Source organism: Onychomys torridus, chromosome 14 (genome assembly GCF_903995425.1).
Source record: "Onychomys torridus chromosome 14, mOncTor1.1, whole genome shotgun sequence".
NCBI classification, from domain to species: domain Eukaryota; kingdom Metazoa; phylum Chordata; class Mammalia; order Rodentia; family Cricetidae; genus Onychomys; species Onychomys torridus.
Window position 1 is genome coordinate 39611818 of NC_050456.1, and position 19416 is coordinate 39631233.

General features: G+C 39.8%; 1 protein-coding gene across 2 annotated transcripts in view; it reads left to right on the plus strand.

Annotated features, from left to right (window-relative positions):
* Arid4a (AT-rich interaction domain 4A) overlaps positions 1-19416 on the plus strand; it is a 72423-nt gene that overhangs the window by 15912 nt on the left and 37095 nt on the right. For both annotated transcript variants that reach the window (XM_036206253.1, XM_036206254.1), the window contains exons 6-11: positions 4962-5041; positions 5125-5219; positions 8649-8784; positions 11907-11986; positions 12799-12875; positions 14044-14210. In XM_036206253.1, coding sequence (XP_036062146.1) covers positions 4962-5041; positions 5125-5219; positions 8649-8784; positions 11907-11986; positions 12799-12875; positions 14044-14210 — 635 coding nt within the window. The remainder of the gene's footprint in view (positions 1-4961; positions 5042-5124; positions 5220-8648; positions 8785-11906; positions 11987-12798; positions 12876-14043; positions 14211-19416) is intronic.

Consider the following 19416-nt stretch of genomic DNA (forward strand, 5'->3'; position numbering starts at 1 on the left):
AAGGGAGCCTTTCCCTCCTGTTGGTAAGAGTATAAATTGGTAAAACTGCTATGGAAAACAGTAGGGAGGGTCCTCAAAAAGCTAAAACTTGAACTTTTGTTTTTCAAGACAAGGTCTCTCTTTGTAACCCAGGCTGGTTCGAACTCACAGTCCTTCTGCCTCAGCCTTCTGAGTGCTTGGGATGCTACCGACAACACGTGACTGCAAAATGGACATAGCTACTATGCATCCAGAAATCCCATTTCTGCATTTATTTCTAAAGAAACATGAAACCAGGACATCAGAGAACTTTTGTATTCCCATGTTCACTGGGACCCCCTCCCGCCCAGTGGTGGTACGGAATTATCTAAGTGTCCGTCAGTGGGTGACTGGATAGAATGTGGTCTGTTGCCATGGAATACTGCTCAGTCTTAATAAAACTAGAAAGTCTTCCACTTGTAACTGCATAGATGAACCTGGAGACATCAGGCTAACAGAAATAAACTCAACACAGACAATCAAATACTCTAGCATCTCCTTTATATGTAGACTCTGAAAGGTCAGACTCACAGAAAGCAGGATGAAGGGAACGGGACGGGAGGGCTGAGGGGCTGGGGGTGTTCATCAGATGATACGGATTTCTGGTAAGTCAAATGGGATTGGTGAGCTGTGTAATCCTAGCACTCCAGGCAAAGGTAGGAGGGCTGCAAGTCAGGCAGGCTTGGGCTCCATGGCGAGAGTCTGCGCCAGGGTAAAACAGAGCACTGAGGAGGGGGCCAATTAAAGAGGCGCTGGCCAGTTAATACCAGCGCTGAGATAGATTTTAAATGTTCTCACCACAAAAAAATGTGGTGATACACGTGCTAATATGTTATCATGTACACACATGTTTCAAAATGTGTTGTATACTGTAAATGTTCATAGTTTGATTTGTCAGCTAAGTAAATAAAAGTAAATGATATTTAAAGGACAATTGGTTCTACCAAACATAGGCATATTTAAAATTTTTCTTTCAATACGTGAAATACTTTGTTCCGTCATAACTGCTGTATACATATATACCAATAATTTGATTTTTCTAAACCTTTGACTTCCTCCTCCTTCCTTATAACAAGCCTCACAGCAATAACTTAGTGTGTAATAGGCCACCTAGGGTGGTGCACATTCTTTTTTTTACTTCTTCCTCATACCTACCAGCTGTGTCTTTGGTTAATTAAATTGTAACTTAACCTATAAAGAGAAAATTGCAACTTCTAGCATCCAAATGCTATTTAATGGATTAGGATGTGATTGAAGTTTAGTAAATGATGGTCAATTATAATATCTTTGGGTAGATGACTTACTTTAGATATTCTATTGTCTTACGGTATCAATCAGTTTTATGCTAACAGGTAGACAGGTCTTCTATGCTTAGTAGCATATCATATTACATTCCTATTGATTATCTGTTTCTTGGAATTCTAGAAGATTGGGGCTAGGGCTCATACTTTTTGTGTTTGCATCATTTTGTCTATTTAGAATGATTAATATTGCCGGGCGGTGGTGGCACACACCTTTAATCCCAGCACTCGGGAGGCAGAGCCAGGCGGATCTCTGAGTTCAAGGCCAGTCTAGTCTACAGAGTGAGATTCAGGACAGGCACCAAAACTACACCGAGAAACTCTGTCTCAAAAAACCATAAACAAACAAACAAGCAAAAAGGATTAATACTGTCTTGAGTCTCAGCTTTGCCATTTTTCTATAAATAAGCTTTAGTATTTATTTTTATATAATAATCAGATTGACTAATTTTGGGCTGTGATAAAATGTTCAATGAATTATCTATACATATGATGTTTTGAGCAGCATCAAATGTTTCAGAAATGATTAAGTCTTTGTATATTTTACTTGATATGCTATCCTCTTAAGTCTGAACTGAAAAGCAGCTGCTTAGAGAGAACAGTTGATTTCATTTGTTGTTGTTTGAGACATTCTTGCTGTGTAGCCCAGGCTGGTCTGGAAGTCAGGGCAGTCTTTTCCTCAGCTTCCCAAGTGCTGGGACTACCCTCCACTTGGCTTTCATGTCATTGTGGTACCTGGAGTGTCTCTTGTGGTTTTGATAATGGTGATGTCAGGATTAATAAACCCACTGTGTTGTTGTGTTCTCCATGGCTTTCAGAAAAGTGTAAAAATTAGTACTTGGATATCTACATTTGTGTAGTTTGAATTAAGACAGGCTCTCATTCTGTAGTCCTGGCTGGCTTTCAACTTGCTGTGTAGACCAGGCTGATCTGATCTTATACTCACGAAGCTCAGCTGCCTCTACCTCATGAGTGCTGAATTAGAATCTTAAACTTTCTCTTTGTTTACCAGAAGGTTCCTGTATAAGATGACAAAGTAGCTATTTATTTTCCAGAAATCCATTTGGGGGCTAGAGAGATGCCTCTGTAGTTAAGAGTACTGGCTGCTCTTCTAGAGGACCGGGGTTTGATTCCCAGCACCCACATGGCAGCTCACAACTGTTTGTAAGCCCAGTCCCATGGCTTCCATGGGCACCAGGCATAAATGCAGTGCACAGACATAGCCATGCAGGCCAAACACCTATCCACAGTACATACATAAAAGGTTTTAAAAATTAAAAGTAAGAAATCCCACCAGGTGTGGTGACTGGAGAATGCCTTTAATCCCAGGCAGAGGTAGGTGGATCTCTGAGTTCGAGGCCAGCCTGGTCTACAGAGCAAGTTCCAAGACATCCAGGGCAACACAAAGAAACCCTGTCTTGAAAAACCTAAAAAGAACGAAAATTTTTAACAGTATTTTCTACTCATAATAATAGATGTTGAAACAAAATACATTTTTCTCATCAAAATTACAATTTTATTTCAAAGTGATATTTATAAAACAAGAATTATAGAAAACATTGTTGAGGTTCCCAAATTGGAACATTCTAGGTCTCGGAGCATATTTTCTTACATAAATTTGACAGTGCCAATTGGTCTTTAAATTTTTTTTTTTTTTTTAGATTTATTTTATGTGTAATAGTGTCTTGTCTACATGTATGTATGTGCACCATGTACATGTCTGGGGCCTGTGGTAATCAGAAGGCGACAGATCTCCTGGACCTGAGTGAGCCACCATGTGGGTGCTGAGAACCGAACCTGGGTCCACCGTAAGAGCAGCCAGTGATCCTAATCCCCAGATCCCATCCTGGTATACTTTCCCTTCGTCTCCTCATACTTCATTCCAATGTGTGTCCATGTCATTAGAGGCAGAAAGGAAAACTGGAGTGTGTGTGTGTGTGTGTGTGTGTGTGTGTGTGTTGAAAGACAGGTTTCACTTTGTAACTCTGGTTGTCCTGGAACTTCCCAAGTACACCAAGCTGACTTGAGACTCACAGAGATCCGCCTGCTTCTTCCTCCTGAGTGCTGGGATTAAAGGTGTGCTCCTCCATCCTGGCTTGATTTTATTCTTTAAAATATAGAATTTTTTTTTCTTTTTGGTTTTTCCAGACAGGGTTTCTCTGTGTAGCTTCAGTGCCTTTCCTGGATCTCACTCTGTAGACCAGGCTGGCCTCGAACTCACAGAGATCTGCCAGTCTCTGCCTCCCGAGTGCTGGGATTAAAGGCATGTGCCACTACTGCCTGGCTAATATGGAATATTTTATTCTTTTCTTGTTTTTGAGCTGAGGATCGAACCCAGGGCCTTGCACTTGCGCTTGCTAGGCGAGCACTCTACCATTGAGCTAAATCCCAACCCGAATATTTTATTCTTTAAAATATTTATTCTTTTAAATTTTCTTTAAAATTTTTATACTTTAAAATTGATATATTGATACAGATACATGCAGAATTATATTAAGTTTGGTTTGTGAGGCCAGGGATTGGGATTTTTCATCTGTTATGCTTGATAATGCTGCATACATCACCTTTACCCATACCCACTCACACACTGGGGATAAGCATTCTATCACTGTGGCAGCCCGTATATTGTAATTTTGACACACATATTTTGGACAATAATGCACAATGAATAAATAACAAAGTTAAAAGGTTATCAAAATATCTTTTAGGTATTTCCTTTTTAATTACTTATAGCCTTTTCTAGTAATAGAAAAAAATTGCATTATGGAAATTTTAGATTTGGGTAGCCAGGATTTCTAGTATAAGAAGTTATTTATTAGATAAATTAGTAGAAATAACATAATCTATCACCATTATCAGAAATCAGACACAAAGAAAGAACAAGGAGGATCTCTGTGAGTTTGAGGCCAGCCTGTTCTACATAATGAGTTCCAGGACAGCCAGGGCTGTGTAGAGAGACCCTGTATTAAGAAACGTGAAAGGGGAGGGAGAAGAAGAAGAAGGAGGAGGAAGAGGAGGAGGAGGAGGAGGAGGAGGAGGAGGAGAAGAAGAAATCAGACATTTGTGGAAAGTAGAGGTATTCCATTGAGAACTGTGCAGAAAAATACCTGATGCTTTGTTTTTAGAGACCTGGTTTTATTCAGTCTAGGGTTGAAGGCAATTTTACATTTGTTCTTTGACAGAGATCATGTTAAGAGGGTAATTCTGGGGCTAGAGAGATAGCTCAGCGGTTAAGAGCACTGGCTGCTGTGCAGAGGACCTGGGTTCAATTCCCAGCACCCACATGGCAGCTCACAACTGTAACTCCAGTTCCAGGGGATCTGACACCTTCACACCAATGCACATAAATTAAATAAATGATTTTTTAAAAAAAGAGGGTGATTCTGCAGCATAGACACTGTAAAGCAAGTGGGGATACTTAATTAGTTGACTTACGGGGACAGCCATGAACAAACCTGGGTTTGTTTGAAATTTATAAAAAGAGTCTGTGGTGTATTCATTTTGGAAGGTATTGAAAAATAGCTGAGAAATAGGTAATGAGTATTCGGCTCTGAAATAGCAGTAATGGCATTGTTTACATCTAAGTGGTTTTTTAATTCAAGTGATGAGCACAAAGTCTCAGACATCTCTCGATTGTTGCAGTGTTTGATGACGGTGACGAGAAAACCCTGAGGCGCACCTCTCTTTGCCTGAAAGGGGAGAGGCATTTTGCCGAGAGTGAGGTAAGGTGGTCGGGTGGATTTGTGAGCGGCGGCGACTGATGAGGACGTGAAGTGTGAGTTGAGTTCATTTGTCTCTTCTGCAGACGCTTGACCAGCTCCCTTTAACAAACCCCGAGCATTTTGGAACACCAGTCATTGCCAAGAAGATGAACAGAGGGAGGAGATCCTCACTTCCTGTGTGAGTGTCTCACATTTGGTTACGGTGCTGAGGCCTTCCAGCCTTCCACAGTTGACTTTCCCAGAAGGCCATGTTCTGTTGGTAACGTTTCCATGGCATGTTGTAAGGAGGACATCATATCCTCAGTAGGCTTTGTTCTCAATTACTCCCTTTACTTTGCCCAGACATTATCAAAACTCCATTTTCCAAAAGACTCTTTCAACTTGTTTGCCAACATCATTAACTGGTATGAGTTTCGATTACTAAGTAATTATTTGTAGTTTTTATCTTTTTATTTAAAACCAATTTTGAACTTAAAATAATAATACCAAGGGTTTCTGTGTGTCCTTTGACTAGATTACCCAGTTTTTAATATTTCTGGCCTGTTGCCTTATCTTTCCATCTCTGTTATACTTATTATAATTAGTTTTCAGTTTTGTAATTTTTTTGTGGCCCTGCCTGTAGACCAGGCTGTCCTTGAACTCACAGAGCTGCTCTTGCCTCCGCCTCCTGAGAGGTGGGTTAAAGGCGTGTGCCACCACCGCCTGGCCAGTTTTATAATTTTATTTTACTGAGCAATGTGAAAGGAAGCAGAGATCATAACAATCATTTGCCTTTAAGTAAAATACTGATATCATAATCAGAAAATTCAGTTTCACATGTGTAAAATGTGTAACGCACAGCCAAACTCAGGATCATCTTGCCTCCTGGTCTAAAGTACTGGGCCTAGAGGCCTGCATTACCTGGCTTACAGAGTTTACCTTAAGGAGACTTTTACCTCCTGCTATCAGCTTTTCAAAGTCCATCTGTCCTCCTAGATGCCTTCAGATCATCCTTTCAGGATCCAAACCAAGGTCACGTTCATGTGCTTCAATTCTGTGATTTGGTTTGTGAGTTCCCTTTAATCTGGAAACATTCATTAGCTTTTTGCTGGTTGGTTTTCATAATACTGTCATTTAAGAGTACAGGCAAGTTGTGTGGATTTATTTTTGGGTTTTTTTTTTTTTTTTTTGGTTTTCTCTGTGTAGCACTGGCTGTCCTAGACTCACTGAGATCTGTCGGCCTTGGCCTCCTGCGTGCTGGGATAAAAGGTGTGTGCTACTACCACCCGGCCAGGCAAGTTGTTTTGTAGACTGGTCTTCAATGCAGATTTTTCATGTGTTTTTTATTTGTAGTTCAAAATTATACATTTTTGACAGTAAGTGATATGTGTTCTTCTCAGTGTAAGTACATCATAAATACATACTATCATTTGTCCCATAATCGGTGACATTACCTTTGATCACCGAGTTAATGTGGTTCCTGCCTAATTTCTGAACTTAGAGTTCTCTTAGTTACCTCTCTCCCTGGATAATTAATTAGTCTGTGCGGAGCTACTTTGCTAGTAGATATGCTGTTCTTTCTCAGGCACTTATTCCTTCAGTGGCTTTATCACTCACTGAGGCTCCTTTGGTATATCAGTACTGCTATGAGAGCAACATGGTGATCTTGTAATTGTTTTGTTCCTGCTTCATTTTTTAGTTACATTTAGTTATCATTTTCCTGGGCCAGCAGGGTGGCTCAGGGCTGAAGGCACTTGTCACCGGGTCTGACTATCTGAGTGTCACAGAGTGGGAGAAGAGGACCAACTCAGTGGGGGTTGTCCTTTGACCTCCATGTGTGTGCTGTAGCACACGTGCATGCAAGCACACACACACACACACACACACACACACACTGAATAGTTAAATGTAAAATTAAAATTTTTAAAGAAAATCTTCCTTATCATCAGTATGTATTCATAGATTATAATTTTACATAATGGGCTATAATTCATTGTTTAAAGTTTTTATTTTGATATTCAAGTTACTCCAGATCTAGCCAGTGGGCAGCTCCCCAGGCTGGTTTGCATCCTTCTTATACATGTCTCCATTTCTTGAGTACATGGCCACTTCCTGGCACTGTGCAGTGTCATGAGTTCATGATCTTTTTCTTCCAGCCTCAAACCTTGATATTTGCCAGTTTTCCAGGGACCTTTGTTCCTTTCTATAGGAAAGAAATACTTAGGAACCCAGATCCAGATATTGGCTGTGTGCATTCCTGCTGGAAGCATATATAACAAAAATGTAAAAAAGGCAACTTCAGAAACCTTTGAGGCCCCTGACTGGAAATCTCAGTCCAGGCACTTAGTGGTTGTGTCTCCTTATTACAGTGACTGTGTTTACATTATCTAATTCTAGTTCTCACACACACAAACAAATGCTACAAAATCCTGGTGCTAGTTCATAGCTGAGGACAATGGGATTGATAATGTCCGCCAGTTTGGGAGACGATTATATAGTGCTAGGTGCGTTTTTTCATAGTGTAACAAGTGCTCAGTATACGATATTGATTTAATAAATCATTATTGCTCTGTGATACTTTTTTTTTTTTTTTTGGAGCTGAGGACCAAACCCAGGGCCTTGTGCTTGCTAGGCAAGCACTCTACCACTGAGCTAAATTCCCAACCCCGTTCTGTGATACTTCTATTCCTAAAATAGCACTGTTGTCTTTAATAATTATAATTTTTAATAAGTCGAGTAAACTGATATTTTAACACAGGACACTCAAAAGCAAGTAGAGGTGTTAGAACTAACAGGAAAATTAGTCACTGCAGAAAGGAAGACATGTGGTGATTCCTAGGCGATGAATCTGAGAGGAAGAAATGAAAATACAAAAAGACAAGGAACCAAATACCTCCAGATCTTTTAATAGTTAACAGCATGGTATGCCATAGTGAATGACAGATGTCAGTGTATAGTCATCAAGATTTTAAATGAGAGTGCATACTCATTTTTATTTTATATTTAAAAAGTATGGACCTATAATTCATGCATATTATAGACACTTAAGAGTAAATGGTTATCCCAGATAAATTATTTGAATAAATCCCATATATGCTTTTTCTGGACTATTTTCAAAACTCACTAGAAAATTAAACTTATGTTATTTGGCCTCTAGCATTAAAAACCAGAATGCTAACCCATTTTAAAAGTGCATTTGGTAAGCAGGGAGTTGGTGCCTCATGCCTTTAATCTCAGCACTTGGGAGGCAGAGGCAGGTGGCTCTCTGTGAGTTCGAGGTCAGCCTGGTCTACAGAGCGAGTTCTGGGACTGCCAGGACTACATAGAGAAATCCTGTCTTCAAACAAACAAACAAACAAACAAAAAACCCAAAGTACATTGGTGATATAATTAGGCTTCTCTGTCCTGGCCGGGAACCTGAGTCCAGGTATTCACTGATGCAGTGAAGTGAACTCAGGAGTTACTCAGGTCGCTCAGTTAATTGTGTGAGGCCAGAGAGTGTCCATGTCTTCAGCCCTGGTCAGAATGGCGAGGCGCCTTGGGAGCCAAGCTGAGCATGCAGCAGTCAGCACCGATGGGACCAGTGATGGTTGTGTTAGCGTAACGACCAGGCTGTTCTGACTCTTAGCACTGAAGATGAAAAGGAAGAAGAGAGCGGCGAGGAGGAGGAGGAGGAGGACAAGCGGCGTCTCAGTGATGAGTTTCTAGGAAAGGTTGTCCGGGTGGCGTCCACGGCCGAGAGGACTGAATGGTACCCTGCTTTGGTAAGTGAAATGTCATTGCAAAGTTAGTCAGCTGTGTTTCTTGTTGAAAATGGCTTTGAAAAACTTATTGGACATATATTGGAAATATTACAAATTTAATGATTTTATTATGTGTTTAGAAATTAAAAGTCAGGTCTCCAGCAACTGGCCATTGTCTTTAATTACCCATTCTCTGTTATCATTTATTGAGATCTCTCGGGTGTTTTTCCTCTGATGTGTTCTTCATTCTGTCCCTTACCTTTTTACATCTTCAGGCTTTTAAGTTGGTCCCTAACCCTTTTTATTGTTTGTCTCACTCTGTAGTTTAAGCTGGCCAGGAACTTACTGTGTAGCCCAGGCTGGCCTCAAATTCATAGCGATCCTCCTGTTCCAGTCTCTAAAGTTTTAAGACTATGGTATAAGCCACCATACCTGACATCTTAATCTTCACTACATTCAGACTACTTACCTAGATCTAAGTTATGAGGAGAAATCATCAAATAGGTGATAACCTCACAAAATTTGCATTCTCAACAATCTTTAGTCAGACATGGTGCTGCATGGCTGTAAAACAGCACTCAGGAGTCCAAAACAGGACGTTTGCTTCGACCTAGGAGCTGGACGCTAACTTGGTATACGATGGAGCTTGTCTAGCGGTGATGGAGCACGCCTTTAATCCCAGCACTCGGGAGGCAGAGGCAAGTGGATATCTGTAAGTTCAAGGCCAGCCTGGGTCTGCAGAACAAGTTCCAGGACAGTCAGGGCTGTTACACAGAGAAACCCTGTCTTGAAAAACCAAAAAAACAACCAAAGAGAAGGTATATAGTAATTTTTTAGTACTGGTACATAAACGAGAATAAGGACATTAGGAAGGATGCACTTAGATTTTTTTAAGTTTTAGAAATGGCAGTTTGAAGAATAGAGGATATTTTATGCGAGGAAAAAGACCTCTCGGTGGTATTTATCTCCCTGAGGGTCCTCTTTGACTGACTGTTAGGTGAGAGTTGGGGGAGATGAGACGGCAGCCGCAAATATAACTGACCCCTGAGATGGAAGGGTCTTCATATGGTCCTCGGAAAAGTAGGCGGTGATTCTGCACATAGGTTTCCAAAAGAATGGCATTTGCACTGCATGTTTGGGGATGTTCATAAGACACTTTGTTTGCGCCGTTGTTAGAAAGACCGGAAGTGACAAGAGTCAATATGGAGGCCATTAGTTCACAGGTGATGGAATGAGGCTTAGGGTTGTTTATTCGTCCTCCGTGGCTTTGCTGCTCCACCTGTTCTGGCCTACTGGGGCCAACTCTGTCCTTCACTAGTGTCCTGTGCCACTGGTGTACCACTGCATCATGCTCCAATTGTGAGATGTGTGCGTGTGCATGCTCACAAGTGTGACACGTGTGTGTTACGTTGGCCCTCCATCACAATGTTGACTCTTGAGGAAAAGCACAACTGCTCTGCTAGTCTGGCAGTTTCTAGCACCTACTGGACATGTATTTCTATCTGATGTTAAGATGTGACCATGCCTGTAATCCCAACACAGAAATGGTTTATTAATGACACTGGTAAGGTGGTTTTTTTTTTTTTTTTTTACTTTCAAAGGCTAGATTTAAAAAAATCTCTTTGTTAGGTCTTTTTTGAATGACGAAAACTGTTCAAACCCTGCTAAAAAAGATTTTGCATGGTTTTTAATAGCTGGATTTATAAATAGATGCATATTCAGGTATATTTTTTAAACTGACCCTCTAGAGAGATGCTTCAGTGATTAAGAGCATATGCTGCTCTTGCAGAGGACCCGAATGCAGAAGGCCACATGGGGAGGTTCCCAGCACCCATGGGGGTCTGGCACCACTGGTCTCTGTGAGTGCATACCTGTGTACACACAATTAAAATAACTCGGGAGGTAGAGACAGGCAGAGCTCTGTGTGTGAGCTTGAGGCCAGTCTGATCTACATAGTGATTTCCAGGCTACATAGTGAAACCCTGTTTCAAAAGAAATCCTTACCGCTTCCAACAATTAAAACAAACAAACAAACTGTAATGCAGGTGGTACATTTGTGTCAGCCGTGGTGCCTCCCACCTGCAGACTGCCCTTAGTAAAGAGGGAGGAGTTCCGGGATCAGTATTCCTTGCTACATTGTAAATTTGAGGCCAGCCTGGGTGAGCTGAAGTCCCTATTTGAAAAATAGAGAACAGCCCATATATCCATAAATGTTACTGCTTTGGGATACAAAATAGTCTTGGGCCAGCGAGGTCCTTCCAAGGTAAGGTGCTCATGCTGCCTGTAGCCTGATCTTGATCTCCAGGACCCCCATGGGGGAAGAAAGGTATTATAACAAGTACTGACCCTCACAGAATGCTGTGATACATGTGTGCCCTCCCACACAAATAAGTAAACATAGTAAAAAATTTTATTTAGGTAAGAATTTTTAAAGCAATAGTATTTTAATTTATATTTTGTTATTTATTTTATCTAATGACTGTGTTAAGTATCTAGAAAGCTAATGAAATCCTTTTTTTATTAATATTTTAAATTCTATTTCTTTGTGTATGGGGTGTTTTGCCTGCATGTATGCTGTGTACCACAGAAGAGTGTGTCAGATCCCCTGGACCTCAAGTGACAGACAAGTGTGGCCATCATGTGGGCACTGGGAACAGAACCTGGGGCATCTAGGTCCTCTCAACTGCTGAGCTTTCTCTCCAGTCCCCCTGCCCCCAGGTTATTTTTAAAATCACATTTTTTGGGCCTGGCAAGGTAGCTCAGTAGGTAAAGATGCTTGCCACTAACTCTGACAGCGTGAGTTGGCTCCCTTGGAGACCCACGTGGTGAAAGTAGAGAACCACGTCTTACAAGTTGTACATTAACCTCCATGAGCGTCATAGCATACTTGAACTCTCCCTGCCCTGCACACAAACGAATAGGCATAATCAAAAGGTTAAACATAGTCTAGGTTAGGGGGATAACTCAGTGGTTGTGGGTTTCCCTAACATACAAAAGGCTTTGGGTTTAATTACTTAGAACTTAAAAAAAAATTGTTTTTAGTCAGTAAATAAGTAAATAAATGTGGTTTTTTTTGTCTTTGCTTTTTTTTTTTTTTTTTTTTTTAACAAGGGGAGTCAGTAGATTCTGAATTTGTATTCCAGGTCATCTCTCCCAGCTGCAATGATGATGTCACAGTGAAAAAGGATCAGTGTTTAGTTCGATCATTTATTGATTCTAAATTGTGAGTAATGAAACACCCGGTAATGATTCATGGGAATGGGACACGGTGATTGGCCACCCATCATAAAGGCGAGTCATTCAAGATGGAGTTGAGAAGCTGTTACTTAATGTGTTTAAGTTTTTATATATATATGCTTTTAGCTGATAAATTTTATATAAAAATTGAACAATAAGTGAGAACAGTATAAAAAGCATTTATTTGTTAATAAAGTGTGTATAGTTTTTTAATTGAAAAATTCTGGATTTTTATCATGTGCTATTTCATAGTATGAATTACGAAACTTCTTAATAGACTTTTTATTAGTAGAATAATTACTCCACTTTTTAGGAAACAGACTTTTAGAAATTTTCCCTTAATTTCATGTTTTTCTTCAACAAAAAGAGTAAAGTTAAGTATATATTTGTTATTCTCTGTGGAAAATATACCATAATATATATGACAATCATAAGAATATCTTAACACATTAACAAAAATTAGGAAATACTGAACAAAATAGGTGTTATCTGTAAGTATTGAAATGACTGTTCATTTCCTACTGTTGTCTGTAGCAAAGTTGTATATTTGGAACTATTGTGAATTTAGGGCTCTCAAATAAGAGTATTTTGAGGTCATGAAACTTAAAAAATACTACCTTTGTTTGTATTATCTCCAGTACTTTATTAAGGATCGGGATATTCATAGCCTACAACTTTTAGAACACTATTTGACAAAATGATTTTGATTCTTGAGGTCTTATGTATGTATTAATGTGGACTGTTTGAATGATGTTTCTATTTAATAAGTAGTTCCCCCCGTTTTGTTCTTTTTCGTAGTTACTCTGTAGCAAGAAAGGACATTAAGGAACTAGACGTTCTCAGTCTACCAGAATCTGAGCTCTATGCTAAGCCAGGTAAAAGAAGCTGAGTCAGCGTATCATTTCATGCTGTGACTGACTGTACAGAGACTCACATATGCAACAGTACTGACTAGTCTGTTACCTAACATTAACTCTTTGAAATTCTGTGTCCAGCCTGTGGTCCATGGACTCATGTGGTCAGTACAAAATCATTAACTTAAAACAATGAGTCGTTTGGTTTCTTCCTTCTCTTGTTGCTGGGTTGCGTGGTTCCTGAGTATAAACCTCACAGATAATATGTTGAACACACCCTTACTTAATGGCATTTTTGTCATGTCTCAAAATACCCGGTTTGTAAATTTTACAAATTTAACTTTGCCTGTTTGGTCAATAATATTTCTTTTTTGGTTTTTGAGTCATGATTTCTCTGTGTGGCCTTGGCTGTCCTTGAACTCACTCTGTAAAACAGGCTGGCCTTGAACCCACAGAGAGCTCCCTGCCTCTGCCTGAGTGCTGGGATTAAAGATGTGTGCCACCACCACCCAGCAATATTTCTTCTTTTTGAAGGGTACGGGAAGAGTGTCTTTCTACATAGCTCTGGTTGTCCTGGAACTCACTATTTAGACCTGTGTCCTTGAACTCACAGAGCTCCACCTACCTTTGCCTCCTGAGGGCTGGGGTTAAAATCGTGCACTTCTGCACCTGGCTGACGATTATTATCTAATAGTAGGGCTGGAGAGATGGCTCGGTGGTTAAGAGCCCTTCCTAGTCTTGCAGAGGACCCGGGTTTGGTTCCCGGCATCCACATGGCAGATCACAGTCATCTGTAATCAGTTCCAGGGGACTTAATGCCACTGGATATCTATAGGTAGACCACTCATACACATAAATAGAAATCTTTTTTCTAAAAGACTGTTTCTAATCTCTGCCAGACATGGTTTCACTTGGGAGGTGGAGGCCTGTGGGTCACAAGATCCAGGCTAGATTGAGTTTCATAGTGACAGTTGAGACCCTGTCTCACAACAGTAAATAAACAAAGATTCCAACAGACTGTCAGAAAGGCTACATAATCTTCTAACTCCTGACACACTCGGATGCCCTGTACTAGTTTATGAGTGAGGCCTGGGTGTGGACTTAGCTTTCTGACCCTGAGTGCCATGCATCTCCCTTAATTCCATGTTCTTCATCCTGTGGGAACAGCCAAGTCCATGTTTCCTTTCAGGGCTCCGGAGAGCAAGTGTCTTCTTAAAAGCTAGAATCGTTCCTGATAATTGGAAAATGGATATAAGTGAAATCCTTGAGTCCTCCAGCAGTGACGATGAAGACTGCCCAGCTGAGGAGAACGAAGAGGAGAAGGAAAAAGAGCCCAAAAAGGAGGAAGAAGAACCGGTAGGTTCGATTCCATGCAACGTGGAAACTTTCTTTCTAGTGAAAATAATTACCTCCATGTATTTGGTCCCTGTCTAGATTTTCTGTTGTTTGGTTTTGTCTGAAACATTTCTTAGCTTAATTTGGTTGAGGAGTTGTGGCTCTTCAGCTCATAGTGCAGTGTTTGAATCAGTACCAGTTTTCAGGGTGAAGTTACCAAAAAGTACTTTTCAGGGATAATCAACAAGGGGGTGGGGGCTGGGTGTTTCTGTGTGTTCACTGTCAGTGTGTGAAGTGACTGTCATCCTGCTTTCTGGGTGCCATGAGAGTCAGAAAGGTACTGTCCACAGCAGACACAGCTTAACCAGAGCTGAGGGATTTGAACCCAGGTCTCGATTCTCCTAACTGGGAAACCTAGGAATTCTTAATTACACCCAAAGAAAAATTCTTCTGGAGTCTTGGCAAATCTTAGAAGAGATTTAGGTTGTATTTTTAATCAGGAGTGGTTTTCTTTGTAATATTGCTGTGTTGTTCATAGGATGATTATAGAAATCATCCATGAGTTACCATGGTTGCTCACATGGTGTTTGTCTGTTTATTCACCAGTGTTTTGTTAACTGGGATAAATATTCTAGTGTGATTTGGGTTGTTGAGAGGCAAAACAAAGAGCATGAGTTTACTGAAAACGAAGATCTATTTGAGCATGAAGAAATCAGCCCTGAAAATGTGGGCTGCTTTTGTTTGTGGAAGTGCACAAATGTGCACTTCTGGAATGCCATGACTAGACTTGTGTGTGAGGAAGAGTACATGCTAGCTCTCTCCTCTGACTCCCTGCAGCATTTGGCTTTTCCACTCTGGAATCAGAATGGCGGTTCATACTTCCAGGCTGCCTACAGAGTTACCATAGTAACATGCTGTTGGTTTTAAGTGAGCATGCTCAGAAAGACAGGAAGGTTTAGCAGAGGCTTGGCAGGTTGCCAATGGAGGTTTGCCAGCCGCTTTGAAATGGGCTGCCTTTCTTTCCCTTTCATGTAATGTCTGATTTTTATGTGGAGGAGAATGTAAGTAGTGCTGTATAACCCCGCGGACGCTGTGCCCTAAGAGGGACAGCAGAGATTTGCCAGTCAGCCTGGCATGTCCAGACCCTGCACTGACTAAGTAGAAGTGGAAGCTAACCGTTTTGCATTTGAAAGGAGATGCAGCACATAGGTAAGATTTAAAAAAAAAAAAAATTTTTAGTTATTGTTTGGATTGTGAAAAATGGGATTAGGTAAAAATTTTGGGTGTTGATTATGTGGCTGATGCGGTGGAGCTTATAACCAAGCATTAATTGTTTCTTGTTAAAAAGACAGTACGAATCTATTTTTAGAGGATTCGAGGGTAAAGGGTATTTTTCTCAAACATAAGATAGCTTTAGGAATGTCAGTCAGGAGACAGTTTGGTAAAATTCAGGATTTAAAAACTGAATATTGGATGTGATAGCTGTATTTTATCTGTATTTAGGTTTAGGTTTTGTGTTTCAGGGTAAATAGGCCACATTTTCAGGGTGTGAACTGTTAACAGTCTGTGGTTTAGCTTCTGGATTTTTATTTAACATCAATTAGGATCTTATATTGCCAAATGCCAAAAAAGGGTTAGTCTCTTTATTTTTGCTAATACTTTTAATAGGTGTTCCTTCCAGAATGCATTTTACCTACTCTTCAAAAATACCCTGAAATTTTAAACAAAGGCTAAAACGAGCTTTGTAAGAAGTTGCAGAGGGTGCCTATAAAATAGTGGATAGTGCTCATGTTACAGTGATTAATTTTATAATATTGTAATGTTTCAGTCAAGCTGCGAGTGATAAGTGTTAGGAAAAATGAATAGAGCAGAGGCTATTATTTGAATGTAATAGTAAAGAAAAATTAAAAGATAAGGACACTTAGAAAAGTAGTATCTTTTTACAATATGTTACTTATGAACTTGCTAAAATTTAGTGAGCATGGTTGCTTTAGTCCTAAAAAAATAACAGCAAAAAAAAAAAAAAAAAAAAGTCAAAGTGTAGGCATGATTCAAACAGTTTCTTTTAAATTATTTTTCAGATGCTCATTTTCATAGCATTTGCTTTATTGATACATACTTGTTGTAAACTAGTTCTCTGGCAACCTTAGTGGGTTTTCTTGAGTGAGATTTAGGTTGTTTTAGGGAAAAAAATCAGCTGCATTTTCCTTGCTCTTGCATTTGAGTGAGATTTAGTTGCTGAATCATTCTTACTTGTCTTGAAGAATAATTTTAAAACATTTAATATACTGATCACCCAAGAAATGCTTTAAACTATACATAGCAAGGGGAGAAACATGAGTGTGGTATATAGTGCATAATCTGATAAGTCAGGGCCTACCTGGCTTAGTCATTCTGGGCCTTTCCCACACCAGTGAGGCTAAGCTGTTGTATTGCATTACAGATCATGATTCTACCTAAGATGTATTGATAGTGTACTTCTTAGGAGGACTGAATGATGCTTTTCAAGAATCTAAAGATCCTTTGTAACATTTTGTAAGCCGTTAAACTGCACTGTATATTGTCACCCAGTGTAGACTAGCAGGCAAGCGTATGCAGCAGAATCATACAAGTGTTAGCCATCTCTGCAGTGCGAATGAGCAGTAGCCTCTGTTTACCCATCATGTTTCAGATGTTTAAACATAAGTGGGAGCAGGAAGATTTGAGAGTCAACAGCTTTATAATGGAGCAGTAGCTGTTTTATTTAATATTTTATTTCCTATTCACATGCTACTTCAGGATTTGAGAGTAAGCAATATGTCTCATGCTGTGCTTGGGAAGAGGGTCTGACAGAAAGTAGTAGTCCCTGTCTGTATTATTAACTGCAACAAATAGGTAATTATGCTGGAGAAAGCCCAGAGATTATTTTCTGGGTCTTATTTAAATGTCTTTGTTAAGAAAAAAAAATTTAAGAAAATGTTATATTAGAAAAGACATTACTAAATTTTTTTGAGCTTGGAAATTTATTGGAAAGTCCAGATTAATATAAATAATGATGACAGTTATTCATTTTTCTTGACATGATTTATTGGAAAAAAAATAGGTAAGAAGTTAGAAGATTAATTATCAAGAGGAATTTAACTAGTTTTAGCTTAAATCATCATTGATTTAATGGCTTTGTGTTTCAGATTTCATGTTTAGCAATGAAAATTAAAATGAGTGAAGTTTTTTATAAGAACTGCTCTTTTTAGGCTAATGTATTGATACACTCATTTCTCCAATCTTGAGAATTTTCTAGGGATTACCATTATATTTGGTACCCAAGATAATTTTCCATTATTGTAAAAGTCATAACTGCTTAAGTTTTTTAATTCCTGGAAATATGAATATTAATTTTTTGGTATTTAAATAAAATGTCACCTGTGTCAATCTATGACTGTGTAGATTAGAGACATTTGTTGATAATTGTTCAAAATCACTTTGTGTATAGATCCATAGTAAATACCTGATAACTCAGGAAAACTGTCAATAAAAGCTAAAGGTTCTTAAATGTAATATAAATATTATAGCTATATCAAATAACTTCAATTAAACTAAGCTTTAAGAAAATCTGAAACACCAGCCTTTAATGAATAACTTAGATACTCGCTTACACTCAAATATAACAACTTGCTTAAATTTAGACTACCAAATAAGGAAATAAAAAATGTTCTAGCTGTAGGCTGGAGATGGCTCAGGGGTCCAGAGCACAGCTGATCATGCAAAGGACCTCTGTTTGGTACTTAGCACCTACATGGCAGTTTACAACAATCTGTAACTCCAGCTCCAGGGGATCCAGTGCCGTTTTTTTGTCTCCTCAGGTACTGCATGCATATGATACACTTGTATACCTGCAGGCAAACCACACATACACATAAAATAAATACATACATACATACATACATACATACATCTTTTTTGAAAAGTTTTAATGTTTTGAAGAATCTTCACTGTTTTAACTTAAAGCTTGAACTGCACTAGTTCACCTAATGAGACCAATGAGGTTTATACATTTGTTCACACAAATACAGCTACATTTTCAAAATAATTACTGTGTATAGGTGTTATATCAGCTTGTGTATGACTTTGCACTACTTTCATGCCTGGTGCCTATGGAGGCCAGAAGAGGGTGTCAGATCCCCTGGAACTGGAATTACAGATGGTTGTGAGCTGCCATGTGGGTGCCGGGAATTGAACCTAGGTCCTCTGGAAGAGCAGTCAGTGCTCTTAATGGTGGAACCATCTCTCCAGCACTCTAATACAGCTCTATTTGTGTGTGTGTGTGTGTGTGTGTGTGTGTGTGTGTGTGTGTGTGTACCATTTTTTATGTAATAACACTTTATGTCTGTGTCATCTAAGTGGTTTGAGTGATACGAAAACTTGATAGCACCAATGTCCTATCCTGATGGTCCCATACAACCTATGCCCCACTTCAAATGGGGACAGTTAACGGCAGTAGTTTGTATAGTTGTTAAGGAGACATTGGTAGGTTGTGGAACAGTGTCTCACTGTGACTGTATCACATCCTTTGGGCTCCTAGAAGTGCTCCACATGTGCGTAACAGTGAGGGATGGTATGCCTGTAAATTTTGGGATCAAGTGGCATTGGGCCCCCAATTATTACTGGTCAGTTCGGTGTCTGTAATCAAGTCATCTTCTTTGAATGTCTCCTTGTCTACACCCCGGCTTTGGAAAGAAACTCGTAAGTTCCAATGGGAGCAGCCTTTTCCCTAATCCTTATACACTGCACGGGAGTAGCTGTAGAGCCAGCCCACAATGTGCCGCCCTTTCGGGCCCAGTCACCAGTGTGTCATGTCTGAGAGCTAGGTCCCTGGGGTTCTGCTCTGGATCAGGAAGTCTTTGCCTCCTCAAACCCATCCCATTCTGTTTGCACTTCTGGTCCTGGCATCCCCCACCTGCTGGCCATGTTTGCCCTCCAGCCAGGCTGCTCAGTTACACGCAGCGTCCCTGACTCCTCATGACTATATCAAGTCTTGTCCTGTTATCACAGCCAGAACAACTTTGCTGACAGAAACCTTCAGCCAAGCAGAAGTGTGTCTTAGCTCATCTTACTCCTTAGTAGCATTCAGCTCTCATGATGTGACATTTGTTTTCTGGGTTACTTCCCAACCAAATGATAGAATAACTCTGGATCTATATGTGCATCTCAGCTGTCTCTTAGCGACAGGCATTTGTGTTAAACTGTTCAT